We start from the raw sequence: 22,863 nt of genomic DNA on the forward strand, positions 1-22,863 counted from the left end.
ATTTAAAATTTGATCATGTTGAACAAAGAAGCAATGTTACTATTAATTATAGTAATAAAAGGAACTGAAACACCTGCGCCGCAAACATTTGACGATGGAAAATTTAGATGCTTTGATAAATATTCATAAAATGGTCGTAAAATGTTTCTATATAGAACTCAGTGTAAAGTGTTTTGATTATATGATTAAATAGCAATACACAAGAGGAAATGTGTCCTTGGAGACGTATCAGATTGTTTTGTTTCTAGATTTGGGCCGTGCTCTGTGAAAAGGAGGTTTAATGCATGTGCGTAAAGTGTCGTCCCAGATTAGCCTATTCATCCGCACAGGCTAATAAGGGATGACACTTTCCGCATAAACTTGATTTTTGCTAGGAAGTGACTTTTTAAACAAAATATATCATAAAAGCGGAAAGTGTCGTCCCTGCGGACTGCACAGGCTAATCTGGGACGACACTTAACGCACATGCATTAAACCCCTTTTTCGCAGAGCACGGCCCATTTGTATTTAAATGGTAATCGTTCATTGCTGCAACAACTGTACGAAAGATGCTGATGTTAAAACACAACTAAGCGTTACAACCGGGTATTTTACATGAGTATAATTAGCAGTGTGTCACATTTTATGATATAATTGTCGAATGATATGAAAATATAGCAAGCAGATACATGATTTAAGCTTGGAAGCCTGTGCAGTCTGAACAGGATAATCAGGGACGACACTTTCCGTCTACATTCGATTTTCGCTAGAAAGAGACTTCATTTAAATTAAAAATATCACAAAAGCTTCACGGACTGCACAAGCTTATCTTGGTGACACAACGCACATGCATGAAACCCCGTTTTCGTTAAGGGCAGACCTTGGTAGTAGTGATGTCTTTAATTACTTCTTATTTTGAAACTGCATTTCGTATGCATTGAAAAGGTTTGTCATTTAATTTACTGCAGTTATAACATGTAAGCAACCCGTTTAAATGTCACTATTGAATGCGTGGAATGGTTTAAAGTTATGTAACACTACAGCCGAATGAGGGCATATTGCAGTAATGGTTAATGGAAAGAACGTCTGCATATCATCTTAATGGCGTCATTATGTGCTTGATTGAATTTGAAGCTAATCGCTCGTGCCGTGTTAAAAGCAGGGTTGATTTTGTTACGTGATTTATCGCGGTTCGCTGAAACTATGTGCGTTTTAACAAGATGGTGTTAATGCATGTTTTTTAGAATAAAGCGAACATACATCGTATTCCATTTTTTTGTGAATACTCAGATAGTCAAAACTATATTTCTTACATACAATATGAGCCTCGCTCTGGGAAAACGGGGTTAAATGCCTGAGCGTTAAGTGTCGTCCCAGATTAGCCTTTGCAGTCGAAATAGGCTTATTAAGAACAACACCTTCCTCCTAAACTGGATTTTAGAGTAGAAGAGACTTCATGTAAACGAAACATTCCATGAAAGCGGACAGTATCGTCCCAGATCTGGGACAACATTTAACGCGCATGTATTTAGCCCAGTTTTCAAAGAACGCCGTTCAAATTATGCGAGGTTGCCTCCTTAATGTCAATCCGAAGAGAATGTTCATCAAAATGTATTTCTTTCTTTCGCAGCAATCAATTCTGATCGAAAGACTGTGTTCACTAGATATTCAAGACAAACATGCGAATATCAGAATTTCCTGATTGATCTTTCCATTTCAAATTCCATAACGACCTTGTATCGTTGGATGTCGTCTGCTTGACAAAACACAACATCGAATGGTTGAGCGAGCACCGCAGAAACCGTTATAAGAGAAGTTTCATATGCTTAATCTGCGACTAATCGACGGGAGGACAGAATGGAATCAAAGCTGGTTTAGGATTGTTTAAGAACATTATTTTTTATGTTCATATATTTCACTGTCGACATTTGGTACAAAGAGCTGGTAATAGATAACTAAGAACTTTTACAGACGAGTGTAAAACACTTGACAAAGAAATAGAAATATTTTTTTAAAGAAATATTTTTTAAAAGAAATTATGCATTATGGGTACTATCAATTGTCAAATGGATTATAGTGTCATACTTTGCAAACAAGATTTAGGCGATTCTGAAAAAGGAGCCAAGCGATGTTCATATATATATATCTATTCCTAATCATATCCTGTATGTAGGTCGCTTGGCAGGAAGGCACTCGGTAACCCTCGACGCAGCTAGCTCCTGGGACGGAAACCGACCACGTCAAAAACAGGTTTTACAAGCAAATTCGTCGAATTGATATCCACCGTCAAAAATAAATTTCGTGACAGTTGGACGGACTAACAACGTCAATTCTATTTCCCTCCGCCATCGAACCTTCAACCATGTGCTAAATAGATATGCAGCATATGTCCAACTCGTTTGAAGTTCTGTCAAACTTCTGGTCATAACTAGGAACTTATCGTTTGTGTTCAATAACGAATATTAACGGCTGATAAGGTAAAGGATTTTATAAGAAAGCCTCGTTCTGGGAAAATATGGCATAATGCACGTGGGTTAAAGTGTCTCCCCAGATTAGCCTGTGCAGTACGCGCATGTTAATCGTGGGAATACTTTCCGCTTTCATGGTATTTTTTATTTATAGAAAGTTTTTTTTAAGCAAAATTAGCTTAGGCGGAAAGTATCTTGACATGTATTAGCCTCGTTCTAGCAAAACTGTGTTTAATGCATGTGCGTTAAATGTCGTCCCAGATTAGCTTGTGCAGTCCACAGTCAGGGACAATACTTTCAGCGTATTCTGGATTTTCGCTAAGAAGAGACTTCCTTTAAACGAAAAATACACTTAAAAAGTGGACTTATCAGAGACGACACTTTCTGCTTTTGTTTTATTTTCATTTCATGGAAGTCTCTTCGAAGTGAAAAGAGGAAAACGTGATAAGCATTACGGACTGCACAGGCTTATCTGGAGTGCCACTTTACACACATGCATTTATCCCATTTTTCCAAAGTCAAGTCCCATTAAGTATTTTATTTTACACGATTGCTTAACATACACGTCTCGTTTTAAATAAACGTGAAGACGGAATATGCTAAGCTCTATTACCTGTCATTTTAGGAGACATATCGTCGATATGCCTTTGTTAAATTCAAAACTCTCAAGTGTTTGCAGTGTCCAAATTGAAAAGTACATAGTCTCACAGTTAGACCTAGGAAACCCAATGATTTCATGCAACAAAGATATTACCAGGATGTTTACACGAAACATGAGAAACAATGATCCATTCATCAACATTTCATACATTGTATTGGCAATAAATAAATAAATACTAATAGAATAACATTTTTAAGTAGATCTAATACTACAGCTATAACATACTTCACATTTTTTCTTAAACATTCTCAAGATAAAAACCACACATACAAGATGCATTTTAAATCTTAAAAAATCTTTGTAAAGTGCACAATTATACATCTTAATATTTTCAACTTAAGTCAATTATCTAACAATCATAAAGACAAAGTTTGGACGGATTCATTTAATACACACAGAAAACAAGTGTGTTTATACATAATATACATAATCACAGAATATGCTTCTCAAAGTCTGTAAGAAAAACAATACACCCAAAATATTCATTTTTGAATACTAGTTCTTCATTAGACTTACTCACCATTTATTCCTTACAGTTATATGAAGAGTAACTTAAAGAACAAAACAACTGACCACTGTTCCGATAAAGCCTGTGTTTATTTCATTTTGAGCTGCGCTCTGTAAAAAGGGGGTATAATGCAGTCTACACAGGCTAATAAGGGACCACACTTTATGCCTACAATTGATTTTTGCCAGGAAGTGAAAAATATCATAAAAGTAGAAAGTGTTGTCCCTGATTAGCCTGTGTGGACAGAACAGGATAATTTGGGACTACACCTTTCGCACATGCATTAAACCCCTTTTTCTCAGGGCAGGGGGCATATCTAAGTTCAGTTCAAGATTAATCATAGCATAGGTTTACATGTACAGAAATATTCTACAAATATACAAGCCAATAACAAGAGGAAAAATATGATATGCTAAAAGGCAATTTTGGTCCAATTAGAGACTAAAAGAATTATATGAGCCATGTCATCAGAAAGTTGGTCTTCTGCCATATGCAGCCAGCGAACTCCAGACCAGCCTGCGCATCCATACAGTCAGACCAGACCAGCCTGCGCATCCATACAGTCAGATCAGGAGCTACACAGGCCACTTAAACGTCAAACAAGGTGATCACATTGGTGTACAGAGTAGCTCCTAACCCGTCTGAGAGACTACGCAGACTGGACTGGAGCTACACTGGTCCCCTATGGCATAAGATCCATTTTCCCATATGCCAATGAAACATCTGCCCATGTATAATGATAAAGTCAAAACCAATTCTGTATCAAGTCCATTCACAGCCCTGTTGGTGTTTCCTCTCTACTCAGTAGCTGGCAGTGGTCGGGGCAGTGTGCACCTGTTTGTTCTGAGAGGTCTTGTCCTTCAACTTGGCCTGCAGCAGTATGTGCTCCACGACTCCCATGCGAATGTCCATCTGTGTATTCTCCTTCTTTAGCTGCGTGATTGCCTGCTTGATCTTCACCAGTGGAGCTGGGGACATTGAGAAATACAAATATTAAATTGGCCTCGTTCTTGTAAAACTTGATTTAATGCACGAGCGTAAAGTGTTGTTCCAGATTAGAATGTGCAGTAAGCACAGGCTAATTAGAAACGACACTTTCTATTTCTCGGATTTTTGCTAAGAAGATACTTTGTTGAACCAAAAATATCATACAAGCAGAAAGTTTTGTCCCTGATTAGTCTGTGCAGACTGCACAAGGTAATCTGGGATGACTTTACGCACAAGCATTTAACCCACTTTTCACGGAGTTTTTTCAAATGTTAAATGGGCCTCGTCCTAGTGAAACTGGGTTTAATGCAGGAGTGTAAAGTGTTATTCAAGGTTAGCCTGTGCAGTCTGCACAGGCTTATCAAGGACAACAATTTCTGTCTAAACTGGATTTTCACTAAGAAGGAATGTAATTTAAATGTAAAATAATAATAAAAGCATAAAGTTTTGTCCCTGATTAGCATGTGCTGACTGCAAAGGCTTATCCGGGACAACACTTTCGGCACATGCATTAAGCCCAGTTTTCCCAGAACAAGCCTCATTTTTATGGAAACTCAATATATGATGAATTTTCTTCGTCATAATCATACTGTAACTCCACAGAGGTATCGATTTATCTAATATGTATTTAACTCTGTTCACTAACCACAGCTTTAAAGTTCTTCATGTCCAATCTGACACCAATCTTATTATTTAATGCAATAAAATACAGGGTATTGAAATCTGTCATTTGAATATTGTGTAAATTTAACAAGCCAAACGCAGCAAACAATTTTACTACAATTACCCTTAAACTGAAAATAAAAATGGGTCGCGCTCTGTGGAAAGGAGGTTTAATGCATGTGTATAAAGTGTCGTCCCAGAATTCCCTGTGCCTAAAGCACAGACTAATCAGGGACGACACTTTCCGTCTTAACTGGATTTTTTTGCTAAGAAGAGACTTTCTTTAACCAGAAAATATCATAAAAGCAGAAAGTGTTGTCCCTGATAATCTGGGACGACACTACGCACATGTATTACACCCCCTTTTGACAAAGCACAGCTCAAATATAATCCATTGGTGAGACGCAGCTGTTCTCACCTCCGTCAGTCATGCTGGACCCTCTGTCATCCATCTCCATCTTGATCTTCTCAAGCTCTTCTGTCACCTAGGTAACATACACAGCAACCACTTTTTAGTAAGTATTGCACATACAAATATCATTACAGTCCATTGTGTGTACAAAAGCCAGGCAAGGGAAGTGTTCAAAGTGGCTCCTGTAGGCAGGGGGCTGCTACAGTAAGGTCACCACTTTTTGATTGATAAGTGAGTTCCATACGAAACCAACTCCAAAGTTCTAATAGGTGGTTACTTAATTTGCAATAATTAAAACTTGTAATATACTCTGATGAAATTGATTTAAAAGATTTACCCGTATTTAAATAGAGTGGGCCACATTTATTATACAACACCAGCTACCGCAATAAGATTCTTTAGCTGCAATATAAAAGCTCAATATGACGTCAGGGTTGAGACAGATCGCAGATTGAGTCGAGTGTTTTCTTTTAATAGTTATTTGTGCTTTCTGCGATCTCTTAACACAGGTGAAAAATGGTGTTCAAAGCGAAATATACTGGCCACTGACTGCTCGCAGAAGGTGACCGCTTTATTTAAGGCGTTATAAAGACTGAATTATGTTGGGGGGTCTAGACTGACGTCGTACATCAGGTCACTGTTATCATCATTGTAAGACTTGTTTGCAGAGAATCAGTCTTGGCTAGAAGTGCCATCCCCTCAATGAGCTACTGCACTCACCAGGTGCATTCAGCCTAATTAAGCCAATGACAAGACTCAATTGTTTCAATCAACAGTAACAAAGAACAAGACATTGCATTCAATAAATGAATATGAATATTGATTGATTGGCCTATTTGAATAAACTCCCAGTGGAAGCAATGTCAATATTGATTGATTGGCCTATTTGAATAAACTCCCAGTGGAAGCAATGTCAATATTGATTGATTGGCCTATTTGAATAAACTCCCAGTGGAAGCAATGCCAATATTGATTGATTGGCCTATTTGAATAAACTCCCAGTGGAAGCAATGTCAATATTGATTGATTGGCCTATGTGAATAAACTCCCAGTGGAAGCAATGTCAATATTGATTGATTGGCCTATCCAGTGGAAGCAATGTCAATATTGATTGATTGGCCTATTTGAATAAGTCAAAAGTAGGTAAATGTCAAGGTCAAAATTAGGTCAGGTGAGTTTGGGTGTTCATTAATAACCTCCATGACTGCACAGGCTAATCTGGATTAACACTTTACACACATGCATTAAGTCCACTTTCCCCAGAACACATCTTAAGGACTAGGTTTATGAAGCAGCTTTATATGCCCTATGAAATTTTAAAACAATACATTTCACAAATTATCATAAAGGGATACAAAGGGTTAACATGCATTGAACAGCCATCTGACCTCTGCTAGTAGCCTTGACCTCTCTGTGACCCCTCCGCTGGCCTGGCGATATCTCTCCTTCGTCTCTGCCAAACTGTCCTGAGCCCCTCGGAACTCTACCAGATGGTGCTCCAGCTGGTTGTTTATGTATTTCTCACGACTCGATATTTTCTCAAGCGTACGTGTGATTTCGTCATGCAGTTTATCGAGGTAGCTTTTTGTCTCCGTAAGTGAAGACTCAATTCCTTCTTTGTGTTGGTGCATTTGTTCCACGTGCACTCTCCAATCCTTGAAAAAGGAATAGGGACACATAAATTATTTTAATATTTTGATTTCTACACAAGCATGTCTCACAAATGTTTCTTTTCCTGACAATAATCAAATACTTTAGTGTTTTAATAATTTATGTAACAATAGCAATATATAAACAAGAGCACCGCCTTGTGGGTGCAGACCGCTCATCTATTTTCTTTTTAAAGGTGAACGGACTCTCGATTTCAATCACAAAGGAGGGAGGGGTGGAGTGAAGAGGGGTGTATAGTGTGGGGGTGTGGACATTTATTACATAATCTTCCAAAAATGCGAAAAAAATGCAAAAAAAAAATCGGGAGGGGGGGGGGGGGGGGATTCTTGGGTGTGATGGTTGGACGGTATTTCAAACATAAAATAATAAAAATAAATATTTGTGTTTTTTAACCTTTCAAAAAAAAAATGTGGGGGGTGAGGTGGGGGGGGGGGTATAGTGTGAGGGTGTGGTGGTAATTTTTGAGATGATCTTACAAAAAAAAAAAAAAATTAGGGGGGGGGGGGGGGGACTCGGGTGGGGAAAGGGGTGGGGGTGGGGGGGGGGATTCTTGGGTGCGATGGTTGGACGGTATTTCAAATATAAAATAATAAAAATAAATAGTTGTGTTTTTTAACAGTTTAAAAAAAAATTGGGGGTGGGGGGGGTATAGTGTGAGGGTGTGGTGGTCATTTGTGAGATGATGTTAAAAAAAAAAAAAAAAAAAAAAAAAAAAAAATAGGGGCGGGGATTCGGGGGGGGGGAAGGGGGGGGGGGGGGCACAGGGGATGGTTTGGGTGGAGTCTATTGTGGTATGTCAGGTAAGAGTAGTTTTGTCAAAGTATCAATCAAATCTAATCATAAATAAAGAAGTTATGGCAATTTTATCAAAATTTAATAATTTGACCTTGAGAGTCAAGGTCATTCAAAGGTCAAGGTAAAATTCAACTTGCCAGCAGGTACAGTAACCTCATGATAGCATGAATGTTTTTGAAGTTTGAAAGCAATAGCCTTGATACTGTAGGAATAAAGTGGACCTAAACACAAAACTTAACCAAATTTTCAATTTTCTAAGTATAAAAAGGGCACATAATTCTGTCAAAATGCCAGTCAGAGTTACATTACTTTGCCTGCACAGTCCCCTTATGATAGTTAGTAAGTGTTGCAAGTATGAAAGCAATAGCTTTGATACTTAAGGAATAAAATGGACCTAAACAGAAAACTTAACCAAAATTTTCAATTTTCTAAGTATAAAAAGGGCACATAATTATGTCAAAATGCACGCCAGAGTTATCTAACTTTGCCTGCCCAGTCCCCTCATGATAGTAAGTAAGTGTACCAAGTTTGAATGCAATAGCAGTGATACTTTCTGAAAAAAGTGGACCTAAACGCAAAAATTAACCAAAATTTTCAATTTTCTAAGTATAAAAAGGGCACATAAATCAGTCAAAATGCACGCCAGAGTTATCTAACTTTGCCTGCCCAGTCCCCTCATGATAGTTAGTAAGTGTTCCAAGTTTGAATGCAATAGCATTGATACTTTCTGAGAAAAGTGGACCTAAACGCAAAACTTAACCGGACGCCGACGCCGACACCAAGGTGATGACAATAGCTCATAAATTTTTTTCAAAAAATAGATGAGCTAAAAAGGATTTGATTTACTTCGAACATTTTAATGTTTTTTTCTTTTTCATTCTAGAATCCTTAATATTAATTTTTATCTTTACTATCCATATTTTTTACCAGCAGCACAATAATTGGCAGTCATAAATAAAATGTTAAATGACCCAATTCACTTTATTTTACGACTGCAACGATAAAACAACACATTACTCCATTTAACTAGTTTAATGACCCGATTCCAAGTGCGGTGGGTGGGGTTTGTTGACGATCTGAACAAAAGCACAGGCAGTTTGCAAAAGGCGGAATGACGTAATATCACGTGGTACGGAAATGCGTAATTTCGTTGTTTTAACGAACTCTACCGAAGCATTCCGTACATAACGTTACATCCGTAATCTTATCTATAGAAACCAGCAAACAACATTCGTTTCCGCGAAAATAAATATTATTAATTTATATTCAGAAATTAATAAGTCTTATTTCTTAATAATTGCCTTGACAGCGGGACTCTATAACAACAAAACCACAATAACATCACCAACTCTGCAAATAACTGCAAGTATACCTTGTTGTAAGTCACCGCCACCACCACTATGCCCACCCATACCACTGTTGTCTGTCTGGATGGTAACATAAACCTGCGACAGCACTCTGATTTCTCCAATAACACCAACATCACTGTCACCACCACCACCACAACTTTCACCACCACCGCCCCATCACTTACAAAACCACCACTACCTTGTTGTCAGTTCGGGTGGTGACCTTTCAGCTGTGGTAGACTGCCACTGGAGACCACCACCACCACCACAAAAACAAACCCTACCTTTTTTTCATTCATGATTGTAACCTTGAGCTGGGGTAGTACTTAGTCCATAACAAGAGATGTGTTCGTCAGAAACACAATGCCCCTATTGCGCCGCTTTGAAAAAAATTAATAATTTTTTTTAACCTTTGACCTTCAAGGATGACCTTGACCTTGAACTTCCACCACTCAAATGTGCAGCTTCATGAGAACACCGCTTTGAGAAAAATAAATATTTTTTTTACCTTTGACCTTGCAGGATGACCTTGACCTTGAAGGATGACCTTGACCATGAACTTCCACCATTCAAAACGTGCAGCTTCATAATCACACTGCTTTGAATTTTTTATTTTTTTTAACCTTTGACCTTGAAGGATGACCTTGACCTTGAGGGATGACCTAGACCTTGAACTTCCACCACTCGAAACGTGCAGCTTCATGAGAATGCCGCTTTGATTATTTTTTTTACCTTTGACCTTGAAGGATGACCTTGACCTTGAAGGATGACCTTGACCTTGAACTTCCACCACTCAAAATGTGCAGCTTGATGAGAATGCCGCTTTGATTTGTTTGACCTTTGACCTTGAAGCATGACCTTGACCTTGAACTTCCTCCACTCAAAATGTGCAGCTTCATGAGATACACATGAATGCCAAATATCAAGTTGCTATCTTCAATATTAAAAAAAGTTATGGCCAATGTTAAAGTTTTCAGACGGACAGACGCCATATATTTGACATTTGACCTTGAAGGATGAACTTGACCTTCACCTTTCACCACTCAAAATGTTCAGCTCTATGACATACACATGCATGCCAAATATCAAGTTGCTATCTTCAATAGTGAAAAAGTTATGACCAATGTTAAAGTTTTTTTCGGACGGACGGACAGACTGACATACACACATACTGACTGACGGACAGTTCAACTGCTATATGCCACCCAACTGGGGGCATAATAACGTACTCCCAGAGCCTCTGATAATTTTTGCTATGGCGACTCTGGGTTATTAAGTTGCATAATTGCAACTAGGGTAGTACTAAATTTATAACACAACCACCACTACCACTTTCACCACTACGATGCTGTCCGGTAATCTTGCGCAGTTAAGGGTCAATTGGTTTAAAAAACATGTTCTTTTATAAATTGACAACATTATATCTATATTTATTATGAAAATAAGAAGTTCATGGGCTTATTAACAAAAAAATATCTAATTAATGCAGTGAAGAGCTGTCCGATTTGATTTCAAAACAAACATGACTCAACTCATTTTCAAACTATCACAGTGTCAGGTAATCTTGCGCACTTGGTGTAATAACCTCATTTAGGCAAAATTGTAGACATTATGGTGTCTAATAAGGGACAAAAAACATTCCAGAAAATTATCCAAAAAATCAGTTTGTAAAACCATTCAAATTTAATTTAGTGCATTTTTTTCAATACGTCAAATAGTCACTAGTAATCATTCAGCCAGTCTGTAGCAAAAGAAACAATAAACATATAAAATGATTGATTTCAAGCATGAACAAGAGATGTTTTTGTCAGAAACACAATGCCCCCTATTGCGCCGCTTTGAAGCCAAAAATTTGACCTTTGACCTTGAACGATGACCTTGACCTTTAGCCACTCAAAATGTGCAGCTCAATGAGATACACATGCATGCCAAATATCAAGTTGCTATCTTCAATATTAAAAAAGTTATGACCAAACTTTAACAAAGGTTAAAGTTTTAGGAACAAAAAATACAATGATATTTGATCTTTGACCTTGAAGGATGACCTTGACCTTGACTTTTCACCACTCAAAATGTGCAGCTCCATGAGATACACATGCATGCCAAATATGAAGTTGCTATCTTCAATATTGCAAAAGTTATAAAAGTTTAACCAAGGTTAAAGTTTTGTGACACACACATACAATGACTGACTGACTAACAGACAGACAGACAGGCCAAAAACAATATACCCCCGATCTTTTGATCCGGGGAGCATAAAAAAATGTTAATGCATAACAGGTTTAATTTTACCCCGATTATGCTTCCATAGTTTACAGAAAATATCAAATTTAGGCCATTGTGCATGCGAAGATCATACCAAATGTGGTTTGACAGAATGGCGGGAAATGATGACAATGTCTTCTGATGCGATATATTTTTAATGGCCAAAAAATACCATAACTGATAGGATATTGTGCAATGAAATGCTAAATTACACGTTGGATTTATGAATTCTTAATTTCAAGAATGAAAATGCTAAAGACTGCAGGCAATTTGTGATTAATTTCCAAATTTATCGTAAGTAGGTCAGTGTTTACGATACATGTACAATGTACAGTAGAATTGCAATAACTCGAGCTGGCGATTTCTCTAAAACTGGCGATTACTCGAGCATTAAAGGAAGTCCCTTACATTTTTCCTTTAATTTCTATATACAAATACCCGCAATAACTCAAACATGCGATTTTCGATAACTCGCGGATGTGTGCCGGTCCCTGAAAGGCATTTCACACCTAATTAACTGGCAATTATTCGAGGACACTTTCTCGTCTGGTCGGTGCTAAAAAAATTTGAGTTGTGAAAAGAGCGCAATCAAGCAGACAAAAGACGCTCGATTAGGTGTGAAGTTAGTTGCAGTTTGAGAACCACTGCAAATTGTCATCCTTTGAGAAACACTGCAAAATTAGTACGCCAATTCTTTCAAGCAAAGCCTAACACAGACTGGAAACTACAGATGCTCTGCTCGCTGTTGCGAAACGTCTTCCGCCATCAGTTCCGGGAAGCAAATGGGTTGCGACAATCTTTAACCCTAGACTTTGCGCAACACAAGTCTGACTGAATGAACATAAAATACAAAGTGTGTAGTGATAATGATGTTTTAGTGTTTTTTTCATGCGCATGTACGTACCTTGTGTGCTTTTTTAATATGCTACATGTACATTGAATATTTATGTAATATTTGTTATTATATTTGTGTTTTGCATGTATGTTGAATTAAATAAATGAATTTACAATCATCCTTATTGTTTTGTTTATTATACTGTAACCTTAAGCAATTTTAACAAAGCCTTTTTTTTCTAGCCCCGTCTTACATGTAAATAAAGCGTTTGCGGTCAGAAATTGAGCATCATCAACCGAGACAGTGAAAACAAATAATACCATGGATTACTCAAAACCTGCTATTACTCGAGCATCGAGATCAGTCCCGTGCTTCCTCCAGTTATCGCAGTTTTACTGTATAGGGATGACGCAACCGGTGTTAAAATGTAATGATCGAATTTTATTTTGCATGAAATATGTACCTTTTAAATCTGTTAATTCTTAAAAATGTGAAGTTCCATCTTTCAACACTAAAGAAAACCATTCGTCGTCTGCGAAATTCGCAACTGCAGAGTGCGCAAGATTACCGGACACGCATGATAACCGGATTTAACTGTACCTCTACCCTTACATTGTAACTTCTGATGCTTACTTTTTGCCGTGGTTGCAGTCAAATTTATAACACCATCACCACCAGCACCACCACCTCCACCAGCACCACTTCCCCCACCCCTACCTTGTTGTCAGTCCTGATGGTGACCTTGAGCTGAGGCAGCACCCTCTCCACCTCCATCTTCCAGTCGGCAGCATCGGTTGTGGACTCCATGATCTCCTCGGGTTTGGACTTTAAGTCATTCTACAAGCAGAACTTTTGTTCTCAGACTGAAAATCTTCAATTATAAAGGAACATAATAAATCATTGTCAAAATGGTGACATTTACCCCTCCCCTCAAACAAGGCTGCATGCTGTAATATTCATGTTATAGACCTTCAACAGTGAGAAAAGCTCTTGAGCAAGATTATTAAAATTGTACATGTAGAAAGTAATATCATAAGAAACAATGAGCATATTGGTTTGAATGCTTTAAATTTTGATTTGAAAATGTACACATATTTTATTCAACAAATTAGTGCCTATTGACAGATGGACAGTCAAACAGGTTCAGTTAATCCAGTATACCTCATTCTAATCCAATACATTTGTATTAATTGTCAAAATGTTTCATAGATAACAAAAGAGGTATCCATTAAACAAAAATCACATGCAATTCCACGTACATTTTTATCAAATCCATTAACTTAAATATCAAATTTTAACAAGGTCATGGAAAGAAAAATTATGCCCATCATATAAAATGGACCGCATATATTGAACGTTTGGTAAAGAGAGTTCAAAAAGAATTGGGGAAGACTGCTGCCGAAGTCTCAAAATATAGCAAAGCTAAATAAACAAGAGCACCGCAGTCAGAGACAGATGCCCCACCAAACAGGGCATTGACAACAATCACTCAATCCTTTGATAAAATATCAAACGGAAACCAATTTAACACTTGAACTTGACGTTTGATTTAGTGACCCGTATTTCAATAGGGGTCATCTACTGTCCAAGGCCAATGCACATGTGCAGTATCAAGCAAATGTGTCAATTTGTTGACAAGTTATTGATCGGAAACAATTTTCACACTTATTGTGAAGTGACCTTGACCTTTGACAAAGTGACTACAACATTAAGAGGGGTCATTTACTGTCCAAGGCCAATGCACATGGATAGCATTAAGCAAATCTGTTGATTTTTTGACGAGTTATTGATTGGAAAAGATTTTCACACTTATTGTGACAGTCACCTTTGACCAAGTTACCCCAATTTTAATAGGGGACATCTATGTCCAGCGTTAATGCACATGGGAAGTATTAAGCCTATTGGTCAATTCGTTGACGAGTTATTGATCGGAAACAATTCTTACACTTATTGTGACAATGACCTTTGACCAAGTGACCCCAATTTCAAAAAGGATCATCTACTGTCGTAGGCCAATGAACGTGTGAAGTATCAATCTGTAAATTTGTTGATGGGTTATTGATCAGAATATTTTCACACTTATTGTGACAGTGACCTTGACCTGAGACCTAAAGACCCCAATGTCAACATGCAGACAGACAGACCGACCAACTGACCGACATTCAGTTAAAGAATATACCCCCTTTTCTTCTAAGGGCGCAAAACAAAATTAAAGCATGTATCAAAATGCAAGAAAAATGTTTCTATTTCTACTTGAGGTTATCTTTGTTTAATAAATAAATCAGACAAACAGTAGATAGGGTACTAATAATGGCAACCTGCACTTAAACTTGGTATAACCCTAGAACATTCAATAATCCTGATACCTTCTGGTTGAGTTTACTGAGTCCCTCAAGATCCATCATTGGCTCATCATCTTCGAATTCCTCATCTTCATGAACCTAGAAAAACAAAAATGTTGCAATCATAGGAGCAGCATACTGGTAAAACTGGTCTAAACGAATGTACATAAAGTGTCGTCCCAGATTAGCCCGTGAAGTCTACGGAAGGAAAAAGCCATACAAATAAATGTTAATTATTATCACACGTATTTATGCAATTTTTTTACTTAAAACATAGTTCAGATATTATGTAACGATTAGCAGTGTGCCAAAACTACAGATCAATGTATTTGATTGAGAAAGACATAAAATACCAAGATGCAACTTTCATGTATGTTTGGTACAATATGATTTACTTAAGAACACTGAAATGTTACTATATTTGTATTTGATTAACAATCATGACCCAAAGGGAAACAAAAAGAACTACTTTTATGTAAACCACATCTAATTATCCGATTAATGTGACACAGAGCGTTTCTGGACAGTTTGGATGAAAACAAGAGTGCAATCGGCAGACCACACAACTGATTGACTTCCTAAGAAAGTAAGAACCTCATTCTGGGAAATCTGGACTTAATGCATGTCGCCGTGGTGTAATGGATATGGTGTCCACCTAGCGACCGGGAGGTCTGGGTTCGTACCCACCATGGGAGGGTTCTTTGGATCTCCCCCAAAGATACCAATTACTGGTTCTAGGCCCAGGAAACGGACTCAAGAGCGTTTATATAAGCCTTAGGCTTTAGATGCAATCGAGCTAAAATAAATAGGTTTAAACTAAACTACCGGTAATGCATGCATTAAGGGTTCCGCAAGATCAGCCAAACCACACAGGTTAATCTGGTACGACAATTTCCGCCTAAACTAGACTTCCATAAGAAAATACTCCCTTTAAACGAAAATACCATAATAGTGGAGAGTGGTCCCTGATTAGCCTGTGCAGACTGCACCGGCTAATCTGGGACAACTCTTTTAACACATGCATTAAGCCCTGTTTTCCCTGAATGTGGCTAGTATTATCCCTGTTGATCTTACCCCAAAGATATTGTCCTCCACCTTATTCAGAGTGAGTTCTGCATCATCCTCTACGATGTTCTCTTCCTCCATCTCTTCTTCTGGGTATTCAGGCCTGTTTGAGTGATAAATATGTTAACAGTTATTCATGTCATGATTTTCTCTAGTTTGTAGAGAGACATTAGCAATTTAAAACTGGTGATTCATTCTTTAAGAGCATTTATTAGAGAATTAATTTCCACTCATTCAAAATAATAACCATCACACAATTCTCATTTTAAAATTACAAAGTTACTAACCAACATGCTCTTTTGTATAAAATAATTTTTCTGCTTATCATGTTACAGTCAAACCTGAATTCAGCGGTCAGTCAAGGGAAATGATCAAAGTGACCGTTGTCCACAGGTGACCGTTGAATTCGAGTCACAATTTTAAGAAGGTTGGTCAGTTGGTAGTATTACTACGTCGTTACCCCACCCAGTCGTTTGCATACAGTGTAAAACAAATGCTCATTGCATTAACAAAGCATAATAACAGCATTAACTTACGCGTGTACATTGAATAATAGAGAATAATATCTTTTAGATTGATTTAATTTCATATTGTTAAATTAAACAATGACTTTATCAACGCTGGTATAATAGTTTACTCATGCATCTCATTCATTCAGTAAATAAAGCTTGTTACGTTCTGTTGACATCATGTCCGTAAAATACTAAAAAGCGGATTCGGTGTCATAAACCGATAGTACGGTGTAATTGTACCGTTCTAATTCAAAGAAATAGCGGTCATTTAATTAAGCGATAATTACGTTCAACAAGTCATAAACTCTGATATATTTTCTTTTGAAGATACCCCCACAATTATCCCCGGAAAAGAAACCTTCTCAACACCTTATAATTTGTTTACTCGCAGCGGGCCGCTTTTATAACATCATACACAATAACTGCTTTCAGACGCTTTAAACGCAAAATAGACGGACAAATAATGTGCTGTGTTTTTAATTTTCGCGACTCGAGACGACTGACGCGTGACCGTTGATTTCAGGTAAAACATGAATTTCGGAGTGGAATATTGTGGCCGTTGGCCGTTATAGTCAGGTGGCCGTTAAATTCAAGTGTAATATAGAGTGTTTTTCGTCGGGGGGATTCCAGACTGACCGTTGTCTGCAGGTGACCGGTAAATTCAGGTGGCCGTTAGGTCAGTTTTGACTGTATATCCAATTCCAATGACAGGCTGACATTTCTTGTTAATATAAAATAGGTTTGACAGATGTGGAAGCATAAAAGAGCCTCTTACTGGGAAAACCGGACTGTCTGCATACGCGGAAAGTGTAATTCCAGATAAACATGTGCAGTCTGCACAGGCTAATCAGGGACAGCACTTTCAGCTTTTATTGAATTGTTTGTTTCAATGTGGTCTCTCCTAAACAAAAGTCCTGTCATGGTGGAAAGTGTTGTCCCTGATTAGCCTGTGTGGACTTCACAGGCTTATTTGAGACAACACTAAACACACATGCATTAAACCTGATTTTGCCAGACAGAGGCTCAATTTAACTGCTTAATCTTTCTCGCTCAGAAGCAAAGTTAAATGGCTATAAGCAAACAGCATTAAACCAGAACAGCCTGCAAGACCCACAGTCTGTTCAGGTTTAATGTTGTTTGCCACTCATCAATACATTAAGATTTGAAAAGAACCCATAAAACTGGGAACTCGTAAGAAAGGTGTTAAATTTCATTTGGTTTTTTCTGGGGACTAAAACATATCTACATGCTATCTGAATGGTAAAGGGTTCATTTAAGCAGGATTGACAGGTATGCAAGCATCACTACCATACCTTGCCCAGCGGAAGTTGGTGGCCTTGAGGGCCTCATCTGCCAGTCGATCCAGTACATAGAGGCAGTGTTCACCTGCACCCTGCTTCAGCTTGGAGGGGGGAAAGTCCACTGAGTAGTTCTGGAATACAGAGGGGATAATGTATGTGAAAAAGGGGAAATACAATGGAGATGCTTTCTGTGAAATAAGGGGAAACTGGGGGGCGGGGGGGGGGGGGTGGAATACAGAGTGGAAAATATCTGGGAATATGGGGAACTGGGGGGAAAGTCTACTGAGTAAACCTGGAATACAGAGTGGAAAATATCTGGGAATGAGGGGAAACTAGGTATTTATGAAATATTTCTGAGAGGATATGGAGTGGAGAATTGTCAGAGAAATCTGGATAGTTCTAAACATGTAGTGATAATTGAATGTAAATTAGGGGAAAGAGATTTGATTAAAACAACAAAACATAGAAAATATTCCGATTAATTGATTGAAACTAATCTGAAATCCATGGGGTATATGGTGTTCGGAAATCAAGACAAAGTGGCAGTTCTCTTCCCTTCCTTGGGAAAAGGCCTGAAAACGAAGTCAATGCACAATAAATAAATAACATTTTGAATATGTTAATGTATGATAATGTTTTTTATACTATGTAACTCTCATACAGTTTACTGCATAATTTTGTTGTGCTTTGACAGGCAAATGTCTCTTAAATTACAAAAAGAGATTACTGTATAGTATACAAAAATAAAGTTGAGTAATAATATGATACTTTTTCTACCAGTAATACAACACGGTCTTCGGGAAAATGGCTAAAAACACCAGCCATCCACTAGACAGGCATTTTTTTAAAGTTGCCAATCCAACTTAAAAATTGCCAGACTGAAAATAGATGCCATGTTTAACTTTAAATATTTATATTTTCTGTCTGCTGGACCAATATTTCAGAAAACATTCCATTAACAAGGGCTGTTTGTAAAACATGCATGCCCCCCATATGGGCTGTCCGTTGTAGTGGCAGCCATTGTGTGAATACGATTTTTGTCACTGTGACCTTGACCTTTGACCTAGTGACCTGAAAATCAATAGGGGTCATCTGCGAGTCACGATCAATGTACCTATGAAGTGTCATGATCCTAGGCAAAAGCGTTCTTGAGTTATCATCCGAAAATCATTTTACTATTTCGGGTCACCGTGACCTTGACCTTTGACCTTGTGACCTCATAATCAATAGGGGTCATCTGCAAGTCATGATCAGTCTACCTATTAAGTTTCATGATCGCGTATGCGTTCTTGAGTTATCATCCGAAAACCATTTTACTATTTCGGGTCACCGTGACCTTGACCTTTGACCTAGTGACCTCAAAATCAATAGGGGTCATCTGCAAGTCATGATCAATCTACCCATGAAGTTTCATGATCCTAGGCGTATGCGTTCTTGAGTTATCATCCAGAAACCATTTTACTATTTCGGGTCACCGTGACCTTGACCTTTGACCTAGTGACCTCAAAATCAATAGGGGTCATCTGCAAGTCATGATCAATCTACCCATGAAGTTTCGTGATCCTAGGCGTATGCGTTCTTGAGTTATCATTCAAAAACCATTGAACTATTTCTGGTCACCGTGACCTTGACCTTGTGACCTCAAAATCAATAGGGGTCATATGCGAGTCATGATCAATGTACCTATGAAGTTTCATGATCCTTGGCCCAAGCGTTCTTGAGTTATCGTCTGACAACCACCTGGTGAACGGACCGACAGACCGACCGACATGAGCAAAGCAATATACCCCCTCTTCTTCGAAGGGGGGCATTAAAATATAATTTTTGGGGTCAACACTGGCTAACTGGCGATTTTGCACAGACTGAGGCTACAGCCATTTTAAATTGTAAAGATGCCCATCTTAGACAAGGTTTATGCATAAACACTGTTCCGTTGAAAGCCAAAAAAAGCATCATTACAACAGCATGTATGTGTAAGCCATATACACTGAAAAAGAAACAAACTATGTTAAACAAAACAAGAATCCATTTTTACTGACTAGTAAATAATCTGAATTGAAAATATATTGGTACAAAAAATTACTAACAAATATTATCAGAAATTAATACAGGGAGGAATATTAGATGATGCAAAAACAATATTCATGATAATTTTTTAAGTTTCTAATATGTTTTAGAACCTTTTATTCTGAAAATAATGAAATATGTTTAGTTTAAAATTCTGATTCTGACCCTTGTATTACAGGGTAAAACACTATAAATAGCAAGTAAAGATTACATAAAAATACTAACTACATGTAAACATACATTTCACTGTAGGTCATATATAAAGTATAAATATGTACCTTGCTCTGTGAAAAGGAAGTTTAATGCATCTGCTTAAAGTGTCGTCCCAGATAAGACTGTGCAGTCTGCACAGGCTATCAGGGACAAAACTTTCCACTTTTATTGTATTTTTAATTTAAAGGAAGACTTAACGCAAATCCAGTTTAGGCATAAAGTTTCATCCCTGATAAGCCTGTGTGAACTGCACAGGCTAATCTGTGACGACACTTTCCAAGCATGCATGAAACTCCTTTATAACAGAGCAAGGCTCATATATATCATCTGAATAGTCTAACATGCTTCTTGTATTCCTATTTTCACTTAACACCAATTATCATACATTTAAGCGCATGAAAGTTATACAGCAAAATTATATATATTTCAAAAAAACATATATTAAATAAATGTAAGTGTTCAATTTATTAAAAGCACGAAAATTTCAATCAGTAGATTAAATTTATGACCAGCAAAATGACCAGTGATAATGGCCGAAGCGCTCACCCAAGTTCAATGTTAACCAATCGTCTAAGAAAATACCTGGTCCCCTACTTTTTACCCCACTTGACATTTTCAAGATACATATACCCACACGTTTCTTTAAGATTGTGTCTTAAATGTGGCGTCCTGAGCAGTAAAATGTTAATTTCTGCGAAGACTTGATCTGATCTCCTCATTTTTGGAGAGAAGTGATCAACATTCAAAGTAGATATTTGCAAAAGAAATATTCTAACCAAGTTTCATCAAGATTGAGTCATACTGCGGCTGATAACGTTTCGTAACGTAACGTTTAGAGTGAACTTAGTTTAGACCTGGAGATCTAGTTTTCGGACGCATTAAAAAAGTGGCGTTGATATTGCCAAGACAGACATTCTGACCAAGTTACCACTTAGATATGTATTCTGACACATGTGTAGTAACTTAGAAAGTTAAATTTAAATAAATAACTTCCTTACTAGAGTCAAGTTTTTAAGGCTTCATTTCAAACACTGATTAGCAGCAAACAGCATAAAACCTGAACAGACTGTGAGTTACTCACAGGCTGTTCTGGTTTTATGCTGTTTGAACATAGCTATGTTCACTTTGGTTCTGAGTGTTATAAAGGGTTAAGATTGAATGCAAAAATGTGGCCTCTAAAGTGAAAATTTGCTAAAAGTAGGTTTTTTTTAGACTGGTGACCAAGTTTTTTTTAAACACCAAACCATGATTTTAAAATGGCCTAAAATTGTTAAGATAAACATTCCGTCCGAATTTCATCAAGACTGAGAAATATATGCAGCTTTTAAATCGGTAACAATGTTCTTCTATGACTTAACCCAGTTACCTAGGTAACAATGTTTTTCTATGACTTAACCCAGTTACCTAGGTAACAATGTTCTTCTATGACTTAACCCAGTTACATAGGTAACAATGTTCTTCTATGACTTAACCCAGTTACCTAGGTAACAATGCTCTTCTATGACTTAACCCAGTTACCTAGGTTTTGGACATGGCCAAGATTCAAACTTGCAGATGAATGCTCAATGTAAAATTACTGACTTAAGTTTTATCATGATTGTATGAACTAGAACTGTGTAACAGACATAGATGTGATGCCCCACAACGCATGTCTGGATACTGACATATCAAGAATGTAGTTTACAGTGGAAAAAAAGAAAAACACAATAATGTTATTATGTAACCAAAACTAATGGTAGTCAAAATTCTTTTCTTAACTATTATCAAAACAGTAATTTCACACAGGTGAGCTAAAAATTAAGATATGATTGCTGATTAAATGTGAAGTGGATGCCTGCTTCAAAATATTTTTTCTTTCAACAAATGAAGCCTGTTATAGCATATAAGCACTTATCACACACATCTTGTTAAGCTGCTAGTTTGATTTCTGTAGTATTCTTATGTGGTTTTGACCTTTATAACATGAAAGATAATTTTTACGCATAGATTTAGACCAATTACATCTTTATGTCTGCTGTTACGTATTATAAAAGCTCAGCATGCATATTATGTTAATTGTACAACATATTTGAGCCTAACTCTGAGAAAAATGAGGCTTAATGCATATGCATAAAGTGTCCTCCCAGATGAGCCTGTGCAGCCTGCATAGGCTTATCACGGACGACACTTTCCACTTTTATGGAAATTTTCATTCATAAGAAGTAACTCAAAACAAAAATCAATTCAAAGTGACCGTGTCTTCTCTGATTAGCTTATGTAGACTACAAAGGTTAATCTGAGATGACATTTTCCCTGAGTGTGGCCTTATACAAGTTGATCTATGAAGATCATTTTTACTAGAAAAATACCTGATCTTTTGGCATTAAAAAATTACAACTTTAATATCATAGTTAACATATATCTGACTGTGTTGTGTTTTAACGTAACTGTTTTTTTCTTATAAAATAATGATTACATCCAACTGTCTCTAGCTATTATCAAAGTTAGCAACCAACTAGGAATGTGTCCGTTGAACACTGATGCCCCCACTTATTTAAAATAAAAAACTGAAACAAATATGGATTTTTTTTTAAGTTTCAACCCTATATAAAGCAATTCCTTTGGCGTAACAAAAAATAAGTGCAACACAATTAAATAATGTTATAATTTGGAAAAAAAAGGCCAACAGTCCAGTAAACAAATCAATCTAAAATAACGAGGTGTCCAAGTTCACAGGTTGATATGTTTGCATAGTTTCAATCCTCTAGTTATAATACCTTTTAAATTATAC

General features: G+C 37.2%; 1 protein-coding gene across 1 annotated transcript in view; it reads right to left on the bottom strand.

Moving 5' to 3' along the window:
• Window positions 1-3,244: 3,244 nt before the first annotated feature.
• The window catches only part of LOC127859966 (intraflagellar transport protein 57 homolog), a 29,799-nt gene continuing 10,180 nt past the window's right edge, over window positions 3,245-22,863 (bottom strand). Inside the window, exons 5-11 of the mRNA XM_052397623.1 lie at window positions 17,826-17,944; window positions 16,010-16,103; window positions 14,960-15,034; window positions 13,311-13,430; window positions 7,067-7,333; window positions 5,685-5,751; window positions 3,245-4,584 (exon numbers count right to left, since the gene is read on the bottom strand). Of these exons, the coding sequence (XP_052253583.1) occupies window positions 4,418-4,584; window positions 5,685-5,751; window positions 7,067-7,333; window positions 13,311-13,430; window positions 14,960-15,034; window positions 16,010-16,103; window positions 17,826-17,944 (909 nt within the window). The 3' untranslated portion in view covers window positions 3,245-4,417. The remainder of the gene's footprint in view (window positions 4,585-5,684; window positions 5,752-7,066; window positions 7,334-13,310; window positions 13,431-14,959; window positions 15,035-16,009; window positions 16,104-17,825; window positions 17,945-22,863) is intronic.

Source organism: Dreissena polymorpha, chromosome 15 (genome assembly GCF_020536995.1).
Source record: "Dreissena polymorpha isolate Duluth1 chromosome 15, UMN_Dpol_1.0, whole genome shotgun sequence".
Lineage (NCBI taxonomy): Eukaryota > Metazoa > Mollusca > Bivalvia > Myida > Dreissenidae > Dreissena > Dreissena polymorpha.